General features: G+C 39.9%; 1 protein-coding gene across 7 annotated transcripts in view; it reads left to right on the forward strand.

Moving 5' to 3' along the window:
* RALGPS2 (Ral GEF with PH domain and SH3 binding motif 2) overlaps window positions 1-17,991 on the forward strand; it is a 279,035-nt gene that overhangs the window by 145,424 nt on the left and 115,620 nt on the right. For all 7 annotated transcript variants that reach the window (XM_073356496.1, XM_073356498.1, XM_073356497.1 and 4 more), the window contains one exon: window positions 8,423-8,549. In XM_073356496.1, coding sequence (XP_073212597.1) covers window positions 8,423-8,549 — 127 coding nt within the window. The remainder of the gene's footprint in view (window positions 1-8,422; window positions 8,550-17,991) is intronic.

The raw sequence follows: 17,991 nt of genomic DNA on the forward strand, positions 1-17,991 counted from the left end.
ACCCCATGGTCAGCCTGTTCCTGAAGAGCCTCGACAGTCCGCCAACTGGTTTCTGCTTGGGACCTTAACTTGGTCCTCTAGGCTCATGGGGCATCCCTTTGAGCCTTTAGCATCATGCTCCCTGCTCTACATTTCCTGCAAGGTCGCGTTCCTGATTGTGATAACTTCAGTCTGGAGGGTGTCTGAGCTCAGGGTTCTAACGTCGGAGCCTCCCTACTCTGTATTTTTTTAAGGACAAGGTTCAGCTCAGGCCCTATCCAGCCTTCCTCCTGAAGGTTGTGTCGCAGTTCCACATCAACCAGAACATTTTCCTCCCAGTTTTCTACCCCAAACTTCATGCAAGTTGCAGGGAGCAGAGGCTCCACACTCTCGATGTCTGCAGAGTGCTGGCCTTTTAAATTGAGAGGACAAAACTATTCAGGAAGTCAGTACAGCTCTTTGTCGCAGTGGCGGACAGGATGAAGGGTCAGCCTGTTTCAACACAGCACATTTCATCATGGATTGTGGCCTGCATTACAGAGTACTACAGTCTAGCAGGGATCCCAGCGCCCCCGATAACGGCGCACTGTACAGGGGTGCAAGCTTCTTCAACAGCTTTCCTGGCTCAAGTCCCCCCCCCACCCCACCCCCCACCCCCAGGAAATCTGCAAGGCAGCGACATGGTCATCGGTGCACACTTTTGCCGCGCACTGTGCGATTACTAGGCAGGCCAGAGACGAGGAGGCCTTTGGTAGAGCAGTACACCAATCAGTGGACAGCTCCAACCCCACCTCCTAAATTTGCTTGGGAGTCACCTGATTGGAATCAACATGAACAAGCACTCGAAGAAGAAAAAACGGTTACTCACCTTTCGTAACTGTTCTTTGAGATGTGGTGCTCATGTTCATTCCAATACCCACCCTTCTACCTCTCTGTCGAAGTAGCTGGCAAGAAGGAACTGAAGATGTCAAAGTTCCCTTCTTACTCTGAACTCTAGGGTATAGATGTGGGGACCTGCATGAAAGACCCCCCTAAGCTTATTTCTACCAGCTTATTTCTAAAAACTTCCCCAAGGTACAAATCCTTCCTTGTCCTTGGACTGCTGCCACCACCAAGTGAGTTAGACAAAGATTCAGGAAAAACGGCCACTTGGAGTTCCCGTTTCCCTAAAATATCCCCCCAAATCCTTTTACCCCCTTTCCTGGGGAGGCTTGAGAATAATCTACCAACCAAATAGGTAAACCAGGTGAACACAGACCAGACTCTTGGTTTTTAGGACACTAAAAACCGATCAGATTCTTTAAAAAAACAGAACTTCATTATAAAGAAAAAAAAAGTAAAAGAAACACCTCTGTAAAATCAGTATGGAAGGTAATTTTACAGGGTAATAAGGTTCAAAATACAGAGGATTCCCCTCTAGGCAAAGCTTTAAAGTTACAAAAAACAGGGATAAATCTCCCTCTTAGCACAGGGAAAATTCACAAGCTAAAACAAAAGATACTCTAACACATTTCCTTGCTATTACTTATTATTTCTGTAAGTTAGATGTATCATTCAATAGGAGCTAGATTACTTGCTTGGTCTCTCTCTTTGTCTCAGAGAGAACACACACAAAGAGACAAAACAAAAGCCTTCAACACACATTTGAAAGTATCTTCTCCCCTTATTGGTCGTTTTGGTAAGGTGCCAACCAGGTTATCTGAGCTTCTTAACCCTTTACAGGTAAAGGAGGGATTTTATGCTACCCTTAGCTGAATGTTTATGACAGAATGGGTGGCGGGTCAGCAGGGCTATATGTTAGGCGCCATGTGGGCATGACTCCAGGGGGCGCCCAGGCCAACGCGACGGATGCTGCTAAGGGAAAAATCTTCCGGCCAATGTGCACGTACGTGCGTGCACACACCTGATTGGAATGGACATAAACAACACATCTTGAAGAACAACAGTTACAAAAGGTGAAGAACTTATTATCTGGATAATTGCCTAGTTCGTGCACTATCAAGGGACTTCAGTCTCTCTTCAGCCCCAAAGTTCTTCACCAAATGCATTATCCAGATAAGGAAATTGGCTCGTTCGTACACTGTCAAGCGACTGGGTCCAGAGCAATGTCCTACTCATCAGACAAATGTTCCTCCATTTAGGGCTGAAACTAAATTTGGAGAAGTCACGATTAAAAACCCACTCAACTCATAAGTCATAGAAGCAGACCATGATGCCAGAACAGCCATAGCTGATTTCCCAAGGGAGTGTTATCAATATCAATCTGTAACCACCCTTTCCAACAGCCTCAAGTCCAGGACAAGAAGAACAGTGCCTGCCTGCCTTCAGCTCCTGGGTCACATGATCTCATACATATATGTAACTTAGTGTGGCAGAGTTCACTTTCGCTGTCTGCAGACCTGACTTGATTTGGTATATCACCCAGAAATCCTCTGGACATGCGGATTTGCGTACCTGAATTGACAGCTGGATCCATAAAATGTATGTAGAAGAGTTGCATTTCTGTCTTGAGAACCAACTGTTACTCTGGTAACAGATGGGCCCCCGTAGCCATTGGTAGATGCATCTCAGTCAATTTCAGGTGCAAGCTTCTTGGTTACCTCAGGAGGTTTTCTTCCACATAAACATGTTGGAGCTCTGAGCTATTCATCAGGCCTGTGAGATATTTATACCCACCGTTGAGAACCAATGGTGCAAGTTCTCACAGACAACACCACTGCCGTGGTGGTTGTTGTTGTTTTTTAACAAGCAGAGAGGAGCACAAATCTCCCAACTGTGCAAGGAGGCTGTCCTCCTATGGAATTTGTGAATCCTTCACAATGTTTCCCTGAAAGCCTTTCACCTTCTGGGAGTAAGAAACATGCTAGCAGATTTCCTCAGCAGGGTTTTCATAGTCCAACATGAGTGGTCAATCAAGAAAGACTTCCTTCTTCAGATTTTCCACTGCTGGAGGTATCTATAAATAGACTTGCTAGTGATCAACCTCAACAGCAAATGCATGAGGTTTTGCTCCAGAGCGGGCCTCAGCCCAAGTTCCATTATAGATGGTTTTCTTCTCTGGTCTGGACACCCCCACCTGCATTCCTTCCAGTTCCTCTAATTCCAAGAGTACTGAGGAAACTGAAACAAGCAAGAGCGTTGTTAATCCTTATTGAACCAGCATGGCCAAGCCAGTATTGGTTCATGGATCTATATCGACTGTCTGTCCACTCACCGATAACTCTAGTACTAGTCACAGATTTTCTAACTGAGCACCAGGGCAAATCTCTACATCCAAACCTCAAATCTTTCCACTTTACTGTGTGAACACTCAGAAGAAATTGTTTCCAGGAGGTTCAAACCGTCTTGGTGAGCAGCAGAAAGGAATCCACTGGAGCCAGGTATGCCGTTAAATGGAAAGAGATTTTCCACTTGGGTACAATCCCACAGTTTATTGCCCCATCTCACAGAGGTTACACATGTGCTGGACTATCTTCTGCACCTGAAATCATCAGGCCTTTCAAATAGAGGCTAGGTGAACTATCACAAAATTATTTCTGCATTATATCCATCAGTAGATGTGTTTTCCATCTTCTTTCATCCCCTCATTTCTTGGTTTTTGAAAGGCCTAATCAACATTTACCCTCCCTTGTCTGCTTCTGTATGTGTCTGGTATTTAAATCTAGTTCTCTCCAAATTGATGGCCCCTGATTGAGAACCTATGACTACAACTTCATTACCTTCATTGTCAATGAAGACTCTGTTTTTGGTAGAAAATCTGCAAGGAGGTTTCAGAACTTCAGCCTTGCTTGGCTGATCCTTCTTTCACAGTCTTTCATAAGGAGAAGATATCCATTAAGCTATATCCAAGTTTATGTCTAGGGCAACCTCAGCCTTCCATCTAAGCCAAATGTTTAATTTTTGGTGTTTTTTTTCACCCAAACCCCCATTTATCTGAGGATGAAAAAGCACTCCATACTTTGGATGTTCATAGAGCCCATTGCATTTTACTTGGATCATGCTAGATCCTTCAGGTACCACATGTACCAAATATACCAAATGACTGGAGCATAGCCAATGTGATTCCAATTTTTAAAAAGGGCTCTAGAGGTGACCTTGGCAACTACAGGCCAGTAAGCCTCATTTCAGCACTGGGCAAATTGGTTGAAACTATCGGACACATAGATGAACATAATTTGTTGGGAAATAGTCAACATGTTTTTTGTAAAGGGAAATCATGCCTCACCAATCTACTAGAATTCTTTGAGGGGGTCAACAAGCATGCGGACAAAGGCGATCCAGTGGATATAGTGAATTTAGATTTTCAGAAAGTCTTTGACAAGGTCCCTCACCAAAGGCTCTTAAGCAAATATCATATTGCCTCTATATAAATCCATGGTACGCCCACACCTTGAATACTGCATGCAGATGTGGTTGCCCCATCTGAAAAATGATATTTTGGAATTGGAAAAGGTTCAGAAAAGGGCAACAAAAATGACTAGGGGTATAGATTGGCTTCCGTATGAGGAAAGATGAATAAGACTGGGACTTTTCAGCTTGGAAAAGAGGCGACTAAGGGGGGATATGATGGAGGTCTATAAAATCATGAGTGGTATAGAGAAAGTAAATAAGCAAGTGTTATTTACTCCTTCTCATAATATAAGAACAAGGGTCCACCAAATGAAATTAATAGGTAGCAGGTTTAAAACAAACACAAGAAAGTATTTTTTCATGCAATGCACTGTCAACCTCTGGAATTCCGTGCCAGAGGGTTTTGTGAAGGCCAACACTATAACAGGGTTCAAAAGGGAGCTAGATAGATTCAGGGAAGATAGGTTCATCAATGGCTATTAGCCAGGATGGGCAGGAATGGTGTCCCTAGCCCTGTTTGCAAGAAGCTGGGGTTGGGTGACAAGACATGGATCACTTGATGATAACCTGTCTGTTCATTCCCTTTGGGGCACCTGCCATTGGCCACTGTGAGAGGACAGGATGCTGGGCTTGATGGACCTTTGGTCTGACCCAGTATGGCCATTGTAATGTTAGGTGTTTCCCCCAGAATCTTTGTAAACTATACTGAAATAATTAAAGGTCAATCAGTGTCATCTCAATGCATCTCACATTTTGTTTCTGTCTGTACAAAATTTTTTTATAATCTTGCTAAAGTCTCTTTTCCATTAAGAATAGCAACTTACTCAACCTCATCAGCTTTCCTGAGCAATGTTCCAATAACTAATATGCATGCATATTGTACATGTGGTCATCTGCATGTACTTTCCACTCTTTATGCCATCACTCATCCCTCTCATGATGAAGCCAACTTTGGCAAATCGGGTGTTAGTCTCTGTTTGGATGAGCCAAAGTTCCTGGTCCTGTAAGGGAACTGCTGATGTGTCACCTACAGTGGAATGTATATGTGCACAATTACTCAAAGAACAAGTTACTGTAAGGTAAGTAATTTTTTTCTTCATGTGTGCTGGTATTTCTTCAAACATATGGGGTCTTAAAATAGTAGAATGGGGACTCTCCTTATAGATTCTGGGGATCTCCCCATGCAACATTACTTATGTCTCCTTTTCCCCACAAAACTCCTTAAAATACTAGCAGTTCTGAACAATAACTAGGAACAGTCATCCCCCAGCACCTGCTTGCTGTCGCTATATCAGGCACACCATCTCCCCTCTGGGCATCCTCTTCCCCCACCCCCGTGATAACACCTGTGAGAAGTTGAGCTCAGGGATGTGACATTCCATGGAAAGGACCCCCAAGGCACAGAGCTCTGTTTGCTTCACCAACAAGACAGAGAACCCTCTTGCCCCCCAGCTGGGAACAGGTCACTGATTCCTGTGCAGTCCCAGGAAGATAAGTGGAGGTGGACATGTTGTGACGGGGAGGATAGTGGCAGCACCCGTGCTGCTGGTGGGTGGGACTGTGTCTCAGGAACTAGGACCTGCTCTCTCTTGGCTCCTAGCCCCAGTATCCCACCTCTGAGACAGGAAAGATGATGATTTTGCGATCTGAGAGTATTGAAAAAACTGCTGCAAGCCTTTGCTATCCTGGAGTTTTGGAATTCACCCTGATGAAGCCCCGTATGTCAAGCATAACTGCACAAATCACCAATAGTTTGTTTCATAAACAGTTTTTTTCTATTTGTTGCTTTTCCCCCCTGTTGTTCTGTCCCCCAATATTAACGCTGATGTTAACCTCACAGTTTTCCAGGTAAATTTTTGCACTGATTTTTCACCCTTTTTTTAATTTTTGAAATAAATACTGATACATTTCCTGGAAACTTTAGAAAAAATATAAACTGGAAACAAAGGTCCTTGCACATGGTGAAAAGACATGAATTCGTCTAGACTAATTATGCAGCAAATACCCATTTTGAGAAGACAAACCTAAAAGGTAAACTTCATGTCCCAAATGTTGGAGCCTGATAATAGTGGAAAAATCAGACATCCTTGCTAATACTTTGAGCTCTAACAGTAGCCCAATATATTTAAGATCTACAGAAGTCTTCAGTGTTACTGAGCATGAGGTGCTGCTAACTCAAATGGTGGGACCTCCAACTAAATATGGAGATGATGCTGGTTTGAAAAATGAAGTATTTCAAAGACATGGCTATGATCATGGCATCTAAATTGTCTAGACTTAAACTCCAGCTACCTCAGAGACTGCTTTTCCCTCTATGCTCTGCCACAGTGTCTCCTCTCTGCAGAGATGTTGAAACTATTACATGAGTTCCCAAGAAGCCATTATCCTCATGGCTGTCCTCAGCTCTGAATCTTTTCCTGGAAATCTGCAAGAGCCCTTACCTAGCAACATGTCATAGTAGATGTAAGACACAACTGTTTCATAGATGGGCTCAGGGCCAGAACTTCAAGGAACACAATTTTCTGGATGACAATTCTCTCCCTTTAAAAATGGCATCTCTCTGAAAGCTGATGTAATATTTGCTGCATCCTAGTGAGGGTTAGTGGGCAGAAAATATAGGTAAGAAAGGCAAAGGTGTAAAATAAATGCAATTATATTTTTGCAGAAGCTCATAGATTTGGTCCATCATTGTCATGGAAACCCAGGTAGATTTTGGTTGTAGTGGCAGTGTAAAATCTCAAGGTTATGTACCTACACACCTAAGATATCTCCTCATTACATTCTTTTAACTACTAATTACTGTACATCTTCACATATAGCTAAAACTTTGGTTGAGAGACTAGGAACACCTAGTCTCCTGCCAAAATGGTCAATCTAAACATTTTTCTACATTTCCTTAAATTTTGGCCCCAAAATGAAATAAAACCATTAATGTGGCCACTCAGTGGTAGTTCTGTTAAAGTTCTCTCTTGAGTGTAGTATTTTCTAATTTAACATCATTCCTCACACAGATTACTCAGCTATAGTTAATTCTGTTGAGCACAGTATGGATTTACAGCAAAAATAGTTTTGTTTTTGTTTTTTTAAGTTTGGTGTTATAACTGATGATCCTGTGGCAAAAAGATCCAATAAAACTGCCTTTTTGCTGACAGAACAATATACAAGGTGGTTTGTGCTCAAACCATTGTACTTTTCTGTGGAGAAGGCAGATCAAGCCCCTATTGCATCTTTCTCTTACTAAACAGAATTTTTGTATGTGAATGCCAGTATGTTTGCATCAGGCTATACATTGATTGATTTTAAAGAATTATAGTTTAATTTTAAAATTTTCGTTAGATTTTAATGCTCTTATTTCTTTCACTTGAAAATAAACTTATTGGAAAAGTTCAGAGTTTACAGGTCATGAAGTTTCAAGATAAAGAAACCATAAGAATATCAATAGCTCAACCAAAACGGCATGGTTGTGAAATAGGGCTTTGTTACGGACCTATGGTGTTAGGGCAACCATATTTCCTGCAATCAACTTGGCTTCACTCCCATTGGGAGCGATGGGAGGAATGGACATTTTATGCTAATGAGACTTTTAGCTTCACTCCTATTGAGAGCAATGGAAGATAGTGACCCTTTTGAAAGACGATAGATCTTCATGGAATTCTTTGTATTAGAACATTATTGGTGCGTACCTGCTGAAGAATAAACTTTCAATAATGGAGAATAACAGTAAAAAAAAAATTAATCCTTTAAAAAAATGTAACTAGTGCATGAGATTTCATTGAATTTTAACTGTTACAGAAGTTTTAATAGTCTGCATTATTTCATTATTAAGGTAATTCAAGACCAAAAAAAATGGTTTGATAGGTGCTAAATTTCTTAAAGAATCCATTTAAAAATTAATTTTAACTCATAAATTAACCCATTTTCTTGTAAATTCTCAGAAAATGTATTCTATACTTGAAGAGTAAGAGCTGTAATTTTTGGGATGATACTCAGTATTCTTCATATATAACAAACTGGCTGAATCCTGCTTTAAGTGCAAAATTCATCTCAACCCTAAATGAACTGCAACCCTTCTATCTTTGTCTTTCTTTTCTAGTTATTGAGCCGAAAAGACAAAACTACTTTTGAAAAATTGGAGTATGTTATGAGTAAAGAAGATAATTACAAACGACTTAGAGACTATATTAACAGCTTGAAGATGACTCCTTGTATTCCTTACTTAGGTAGGTAAGCTTAATAACTTTGGTGTGCAGTATTAAGGTAATAGTACTTGCACAGTGACTTGCAGAAAAACTAAACGCCATCTTTTAAGCTGTATTTGAGAGTTTTTTTAGTGCTTTTACAAAGAATGTAGAACCACTTGGTTGGCTGTAAATGTTTTGTATATAGTAAGAAATAACTTTTTTACTTAAGAAGAAAAATTCCCATTAAACCTTTCAAGTGCTCCTAAGATTTTTGCATAGAGTATCAGTTTTCTTGGAGATGTTGTGTAGATTTAATGGTTGACTCGTGAAGAAGCAGTTTGAGACTGTTCTTTCCAAGAACTAAACATTTGACTATAGATTTAATAATGAAAAGATATCCGTCACTAATTTCAGAGTCAGCATAACTTCTGGAATCTGTTTTAAATGTTGTAGAATCTGATTTCTATTGCATATATTGTCACTTTGATTACACTGAAGTGACTAGGATATTAAATTGGTGCTACAAAATATAAAAAAAATAAAATGGGTGATTTATAGAGATTTATCATGAATAATTTTCCTATGTTTCCAAGAAATCTTTACTGATTTATTTATATATTTGCTTACTGTATATAGTTTTTATTGCTATGATGATCAAATATTTTCACCAGCTTTTTGGAATTACTTGATTCTAAAGAGCAGCTTTAAATCAGGATTAGTGCCTACCCATGTATTTTTGATATTTTTGTTGTTGAATGTTAATTGTATAAAACTTCAGTAATTATACAAATGTTAAAGAAATGCTTGTCTGACTGTTTCCCTCTCCCAGAAACATCAGGCAGATCACATTAGTCCATCCCACGTAATATGCATTGTGTGGAAGACATCAGTTATTCCTTTATCTACATCAAGATGAGCTCCAGTGGCCCACTACAGTTGACTAGAATTGATGATCTCCCCCCTCCCCCCCAACCCTAAATATGCTATTTTCTCTTCCTCACTTATTTGGGCTATTTTAAGTCCTCTTGGACGTGGGGATTAGAAATCCTTTATTGTGCTAACATCCACATTTCTGGCATGATAGATACTTCTGCCTCTGTATTTTATGGGGGGTAAAGAATCAGTCCTGTCAGACAGATAACAAGGGAATACTCAGCCCCCTGCAACTCCCACTGTGTTCTGCTTCAACAGCAGCAGGCAGAGTTAACCAGACCTTTGCACTGAAGAGGTTTTCTGAGGAATTTTTTTTAAGTGTGATTCTGAATTAGCAATTTGGTTCTATAATTTAATCTTCTAAATGTCAGCTGTGTCTCAGGTTTTTTGGCCTTATAAGTTGTCCCCCTCAGCTCTGCTTACTCTTGTGAAATACTGAAGCAGCTGATGTTCCTTTCATATGACTTTCACTCAATCAAAAAGAACAGTGGGGAAGGGGAAATACTTAGTTCAATGATACCCACTCTTTAGAATCAGTTTATTGAACCTACTTTCTACCTCTTTGGCAATTCCAGCTTGATTTTAGCAGTGACTCTGCTCATGAACTCCTGTATAGAGAGATTAATGTTTCATGTACTTTAAAAACAGATTTTCAGGTATTCAGATATATGGCATACGAGATTGATTAATTAGATTTGTAATCCTTGCAATCAGATCAGAACTGAACCTAATCATAAAACATAATTAGAATGGAATTTTAAGATTTGACTTCTTCCAAACCTCCAAGATGAGAAAATGTTTTCTTTAGAGTGTTGGAAAGCTCCAACTTCCAGCTATTCAAAGGTTTTTTAGCATTAGCTTTTATCTGTTATGGGTTTATGAGATGATGTCAGACCAAGCAAAAACAATTTACGAGATAGGCCAGGCTGCTTTCAGTATCCCAGGTATCCTGGGCTTCTCTGCTTCTTGCTTAAAGTCTTTTTGTTAGCTAATGTTTTAGAAGTAAAATATCTATTTTTCTCTATCTAGCTGATTTGGATTTTTCTATTGCTTCCTTAAGTGTACAAAATACAAATATATGCAAAATTGGCAAGGGAAAACAGAAAAATACTGGAAAACTGTATGATTGTTCTTCCTTTTATTTGAAGTTTGTGCCAGTGCAAACATCTCCCTTTAGACACATAAACAACATTTTGTCCAAATTCTGCTGTAGAGTAAGTCTTTGGACATAACATGTCAATTTATTAAAGTCTAATGTGTATTTTCTTTCTGCTTAGAAATTAAAAATGGGTTTAGTTGATGTCTGTAATGCTTCTTGCTGGGACCAGCTGTAGTTTAAAAACTAGTCTATCATCTGGCTTTATACAGTACTAGTTGTTATTAGTGACAAGAATGTCGTATGCTTCCATTTTAATTCTCCAGAGGAATAGTGAATTAGATATACTTTTCTGGGGTGCTTTCTCTAATGTAACTTAACTTCTTACGGATAAATGGCTGGAAAAGCAAATGAAAATGGTTTGGAACAGTAATCTTAGTAAATCTGGAACTGTCTTGGAAGCTTAACTGTTCAATTCAGTTAATCTCTTCTTGCAATGAAAAATGTAACTTGTTGTAAGACCTGTTCAGAATTTATAAGAATATTCTCTCTAAAGTTTGTTAACTAGGGATTTTTACTGAAATGAGTAGAAGAATATTCAATACAAGAGCAATTTGCTAATTTTTCTGATTTTCCACTTGTTGGCTATAATCTATTAAAGGTTTTTTGTTTGTTTTCTGTTTGGTATGTAAAACGTATACAGAAAGAGTATTGCTTCTGTGTTAAATTACATATAAAATGCTGTTAAAAGATTAACTGGTTTAATGGCTCTGCCATGGCATGACAAACTTAGTTTGGAAAGCAACTTTGGATATCACACTCCAGGAACTGGGAGAATGGCATTGCTTTATAAAGGTAACTTTTCTGGACTTACAAGGCAGGTTGATTGCCACATGCTGTCTGAGATCCCTGCTGCTAACAGACAAAGAGTTGCATTGGCACTGGTCATGAAGGACCCTGCTGATAGTGGGATTGGTAAGGACACAAAAAGAGGATGACTGTGGTGTTGTCTCAGAAGTTTAAAAGGAGTTCAGTTTTGTCTCCAAAATTAGTATGGGTGTATCTTCACTGCAGAGTTAACTTGGGCTCTTATTTGCATGTTGTCCCTAAACTGTCTCATACAGACACACAAACCTCTATCCTGAATTTGTTGCTTTCTCTTGGGGCTTGCTGGTACATCTGTGGTTATAGGCTAAAGCACAAGTGAGCATGAAGGCTAAATCGCTCGTGGTGTTAGTCCTCCAGTTCCTTCTCATAATTCCCCCTGAGCCAAGAAGGTCAGGCACATTCATCCACAGTTCACTGGGAAGGAATCCGACCATCTCCACTTAGTGAGGTACTAAGAACCATCAGATTTGCCCCCAGAATTCCTAGTGACATACAGGTGAGTGGAGCACCAATGTGCTCTCAGTAACTCAAATGTGGCTTTTCAGTGTGGCCATTCATACCCAGGCTAGGCTAACCTGGGTGCTCAAACCTAGATGCCAATCACCCAAGTTAATTCTGTAGTGAAGACATATCTTATATGGCCAATTTAAATTGTCAACGCAAACTGAGAATGGATAAGTCATGTTTATTTTATTCTAAGCAAAATATAACCTTTCTGAAAAAGGTTTATAATGGAAATTCTGACAAAGGCCTTCTTATAGTTGTGCTGCCGACTTCACAATAAAACAAGTGGGTCATACTGCTAGAAATAAAAGATGTTTTCTTGACCTAAAATTTACTACTCCTTGAAAGTCTTTTATATTTGTGTTTCACTGAAGGTGAGATCAGTTGTGCTAAGCTGTTGGAGCTGGGGGAGGGGGGAAGAAGAGGTTTTCAGAGTAAAGGTATAAACATTTGTCTGGTGAGTACTAGTCTGGCAAATCATAAGGAAAAAATTGTGAATTACTGCTCTAAATCTGAAAATCATTAAAAAATTTTATTTGTTCTTGTCATAAATTACAGAACAATCTTAAGTGTTGTGTTGGGGATTTGGCACTTTGACAACACTCATTCTGTAGGAGAGAGAGAAAAATAGAATAGTGTGCTGCATAGGGGTATGGAACGTGATAAATATTCTCCATGTATAATTCTTGTAGGCATGCCTATTTCATTTCCCTAATGGGGAGGCAATACAATTTATACTACTGAGGATGTTACTCTGGGAAAGACAATTATGCAGAAAAATACCTTTAGTCAGGCAAAAATTGAAGTCAGTAAATTGAGCAAATCTTCAAGTGCACTGCTTATGGTTTCCCTTGAGATGTGATTTTTGCAGTCTTGTAAGTCTTCCCTTGGGGAAATAATTTGTGTGTGTGTATATATGTGTATTTAATGTGTGTGTGGGTGTATGTATTGCATACAAAAAAGTACATTAAAAGAACAGTATTAAGGTTGCAATGTCAAGCACTCAGAAGTTAAGAAATGTCAGAATTAAGGTTGCCTGTGCAACCTTAACTAGCTCCCTTGTTTGTATGCATGGCAGTCTTTAATTACATGATCAGGGTTTTTTTCTAAAGGATACTGTTTCATTCAGTGCACTGGATGAACGATGCTCACTTAATGAGCTACTGTTCAATAATGTTTCTCCTTGTACATTGTGAGGCCCTATGCTTTATTTACTGCATGCTATTCAAACTCTACTCTGGAAACAGAATTGTTAATTTCCTCATGGGTTTTCTTATGGCGCTCATTACTATAGTATCTGAATGCGTCAAAAACAGTGAATTGTATTTTCATAACACCCCTATAAGATGAGTTGATATTATCCCCATTATATAGATGGGGAATGGAGGGATAGAGATTAAGAGATTAAGGTCAAAAGTATCCACTAATTTTGAATGCACAATTTGAAACACCTAGGAGCTGGGGGGTTTGAGTGTGTATAACATTATACAGCAGTTACTGTTTTGGGGGGATTTTTTAAACTTTTTATTAAGGCAAAGTTGCAATAAAACATTAACATAGTATATTGTACATTACTTATTCAGAATCAGGTTAATATGCAAAGAACCCGACTAATATATTTAAAGCACAGTTCTTTGAGTGGCTCTGCATAGTCCCTTTTATGGATACTGCACCGCCTTTTGGTCCCTAATGGTAGAATCCTCTCTAAGCAGTGTCTGTGTTTGGATGCCCCTCATGTTTCTACCCTCAGCATCTCTGAATATGCTGAGGGAAAGAATGTACAGTGGCTTCTACTAACTCAGTTCCTTCCAATTGTTGTGCCAGGTGGAAGTGAACTGCTCTGATCCGCTCAGTCTGGGAGTTTTCTCCATTTCTTGGTGTCTTTGTAATTGTTTAGTATAGTTATAGTTCAGTGATAAGTATACTTAGTTAAGTTAGTAGTCAGTTCTGGGTTATGGTGGAACTGAAGAAAAAGAAGAAGCCGGTATTCAACTGATGTGCTTCGTGTCCCAGTGTTGGATAACTGTCTTAGATGCCTGAAGTACTTGGCAGAGAGCCACTCTCCTTCTCGATGTTCCATCTGGTGGACTTTCGTGCCCAGAGTTCACAAGGAGAGGCAAAGATTGCAGGTGCTTAACCTTAAGGAGGCTCTTGAAGCTAAACCTTCTAGTTTTTGGCATTTGTTGGATCCAAGTTCTAAGGAGGCCAGTCTCTCTGCTCCTGTGACTTTCTCCAGCGAGTCAAAGCAGCTTAAAAGATTCCAGGAAATTGGAACCTTCATTCGGTCTGGCTTGGGATCCTGTTGCTCGAGTGGTCAGGACTTTGAAGGCACCAATGATGGGGAAAGTCAGGCTGCCTGCTGCAGAACCAAGAGTCATATTGTTGACTCCAGCTGTGTCAATTTCAGAGTAGAAGCAAGGAAGGAATCGGACATTGTTAGCAGTGCCAGATACCGCAAGTGAAATTTATTGGATCTGTCCAGTTCTGATAGGGTCTCTACTTTTCCAGGTTCTGATTTGAGGACTAAAGACTAAATTTGAATATTTCATTAGGTCGTCATGCACTATCAAGATCTGTGGCTTCAACCTCAGGTCCCGGGTCCATCTTCAGATCCACAAAAGATTTTTACTGGCTTCCAAGCATTCCTTGAATTGAAAGTTAGAAGGTCTTGGGGAAGAGACAGGGATTCTTCTGTTCAGAGGTTGACAGCATCTTCATCTAAGAGGAAAACAGGGGATTATGAGTCTTTCTTTTGATCCTTTTTTACCACCTCCTCCTCTTAAGACACCTACAAGGTCTCCAGAAATAATTTTTTTCTCTTGTTCATTTCTCTCCACACCTGGGGTCTGTTCCTTCTCCAGTGTGCTCTGTCATGGATCTGAGGCCGGATCTGTGTTTAGAGGAGGATAGAATAGAGAGATTTGTTTCCTCCTGGTTCATGCTTTCTTTGCTCTTTCTCCTATGGTATGTTCCCAATTCCCAGTTTTTGGGGTGACTAGTAGTCCTGGGCTCCATGATCTTATTGGGTGCCACCACAGGAATTTTTCAGTTGTCCTCCTTATGAACTGGAAAGGTGATGTTTCATCTTTAAAGGATTCAGCAGTGGAGAAATCCTCGTATTGGTTCCACTGGTGCCATTTGCATCCCAGACAGTGATGAAGAAGATGAGGCAATGGCTCCTCTTTTTGAACAAGAGCATACTGACACAGATTATGATCCTGATTTGTCATCAGATGAGCATGTGAGAGTGGCTTCTGCCTCTTCCTCTCTGGGGATGCTCTGCAATTCCATGACCTGATGGATTGCATGGCATCCATGTTGAACATACCTTCAGTAACTGGAGGAAACCCATCCAGTGTTTGACATTCTTGGGGCTACCTCCTAGAGTAGGATGTCATTACCGATTCTCGATGGTCTGCTGTACTCTGCTAAGACTGTTTGGTCCACTCCTGCTTCTTGCCAGCCTATTTTCAATAAGGCTGATAAATATCAGATACCTTTGAAGGGGTTTTTATATTTTAACATACACCTTGTTCATATTTTGCTCGTGGTGCTTGCTGCCAGTCGCAGGTTGAGATATGGTTCCACTTCTGCTGATAGAGAAAGGAAAGAGATAGGTGTTTTCCTCTTCCTCTCTTGTTATTAGGGTAGCAAATTATCAAGCAGTTATGGCCTGCTATCAGTTCCACTTGTAGGAAAAGATGGCATTGTTTGTGCAGGATTTAACACATGACAAAAGGAGATTGTGAAATGCTATGCTAATGGAGGGTTAAAATGTGGCAAAGGATGCCCTCAGAGATTTGTTTTGTCTTGGACTCTTCCACCAGAGGATTTGCTTCTTTAGTTACTCTGAGGAGACACATGCTTGGCTGCACTTCTCTTCTCTGGCTCTGGATACTAGAATTAAGGTTGAAGATTTCCCTTTTGAATGGGAGGTCTTTTCACTGAAAAGATGGATGAGTTGCTAGAAAACCTGAAGGAGACAAGATCAACAGCTCACTCTTCGGGCTTGATTTCTTCTACTAGGAGGACATCTCCTCCTCGTTTTCGTTATCAGAAACAATATTAGCCACAATCTTCCTCAACTTACTTCTCATTAAGTCAAAGACATTAGCAACAACACCAGCAAGGTAGGTATTTGTAGAGCGAATACAAGAAGTAGTCTTTTTAAATCGAGGCCTAAATCTAAACCAGCTGCTTCCTCCCTCTCGTTTTCATTGAACAGTAGGTATCGGATTTGATGTGAGGATTGAGAGTCGAGAACTAGTCAGCAAGGACCCTTCCCTTCCTTTGTTTGGAGACAGACTAGTCCATGGTATCCACAAATGGAGGCTTATTACGGATCCTAGAAATATATAGAAAAGTGCTATGCCATTCAGTTTGAGAAACTGCCCCTTTCAATTCCTCCTACCTGTCTGTTTTCAGGAAACCTTCTCATTAGACTATTCTACTTTGAGAAGTGCTTCTGATAGGGGCTGTCAAAGAGCTATCACATCAACATCTGAGGGGTTAGGCTTTTTATTCAAGATATTGGGGGTGGATGGGTTCATCATCTGATTTTAGATTTAATACATTTGAACGTTTCAGTTCTTTATATTGATTCTGGCCTCCATAAACCCTTCATTTTCAACTATGGGTTGGTTTGTGACACTTGATTTAAAAGAAAAGGAGGACTTGTGGCACCTTAGAGACTAACCAATTTATTTGAGCATGAGCTTTCGTGAGCTACAGCTCACTTCATCAGTTCTGATGAAGTGAGCTGTAGCTCACGAAAGCTCATGCTCAAATAAATTGGTTAGTCTCTAAGGTGCCACAAGTCCTCCTTTTCTTTTTGCGAATACAGACTAACACGGCTGTTCCTCTGAAACCTTGATTTAAAAGGACACATATTTTCATGTTTTCATCAGATGCAGTCATCAGAAGTACCTTTTGTTTTGTGGTGGCGGGATGCCATTTCCAATACAAGATGTCGCCATTTGGCTTGTCCATGGCATCAAGAGTATTTGCAAAGTGCCTCTTTGTGGTAGCAGCTCATTTGAGAAAGCAGAGCATTTTTGTTTATCCATATTTGGACGATTGGCTATTGAAAGGTGCTGTTCATGATAATCTGTTAAACCACATTGCCTATACAACCACCTTTTTTCAGACATGGGGCTACTTTTGAATGTCAAAAAGTCGACTCTCCATCCAGCTTTCAAGGAAGCAGTCCCTGCTCCAAAGCATGGGGACACCACAGCGTCTCAAAGAAAAGGTCACTAGAAGCTTTAAAGATGGGCAAAACGTAATTTTCACTCACCTCTTTTCTCAGAAACTGCTGCATTGTTTTTGGCAATTACAATAAAATTTACTTAATTTTCTTAGAAAGTCAGATTATATTGAATGAAGTCTAGATTAGTGCAGCTGTAAAATAACTGCCTTAATTAGAAATGTAACTGTAATTTAGATAATGCAGATTCTCTAAGTTTTCCTAATGAAATATTGAAATGAACTCTGAGGTGACAGTGGGGTAGTGGTAAAAAAGGAAAGCTGAAGACTGCTTAAAGTCCAATGGAATCCGACAGTAAAAGCCTGACAGAGAAAGTGACATACTGAACCTAGTTTTGAATGACAAAAGGGAAATGGAGAGATGAGGTGGATGAGGTAATATCTTTTATTGGACCAACTTCTGATGGTGGGAGAGGCAAACTTTGGAGCTATGCAGAGCACTTCAGGTTTGGGAAAGGTACTAAGAGTGTCACAGCTATATAAAAGCTCAAACAGATGGTTTTGCATAAGTAGTTAGCACATATTCTAAGGGACCATTCAGGGTGAAGTGTCATTTCACAGGAAATATTTTGATACAGGGCGTGGGGAAATGCACATTCCAAAAGTACTGTGACAGCAGCCACAGTTTGAAAAAAAAATCTTATTTCTGAGAGCAGAATTTTGAGTTCTTGTTTGGACTTACTGATATTTCCCATGAAATTGCAGTTAGTAACAGATGGAGAAGAACTTCATTTTGTGATTACCATGGCGCCCTCTCTCTTTTATTAACACAGGTGGGTTTTTTTTAAAAGGAAA

Source organism: Lepidochelys kempii, chromosome 8 (assembly GCF_965140285.1).
Source record: "Lepidochelys kempii isolate rLepKem1 chromosome 8, rLepKem1.hap1, whole genome shotgun sequence".
Classification (NCBI taxonomy): Eukaryota; Metazoa; Chordata; order Testudines; family Cheloniidae; genus Lepidochelys; species Lepidochelys kempii.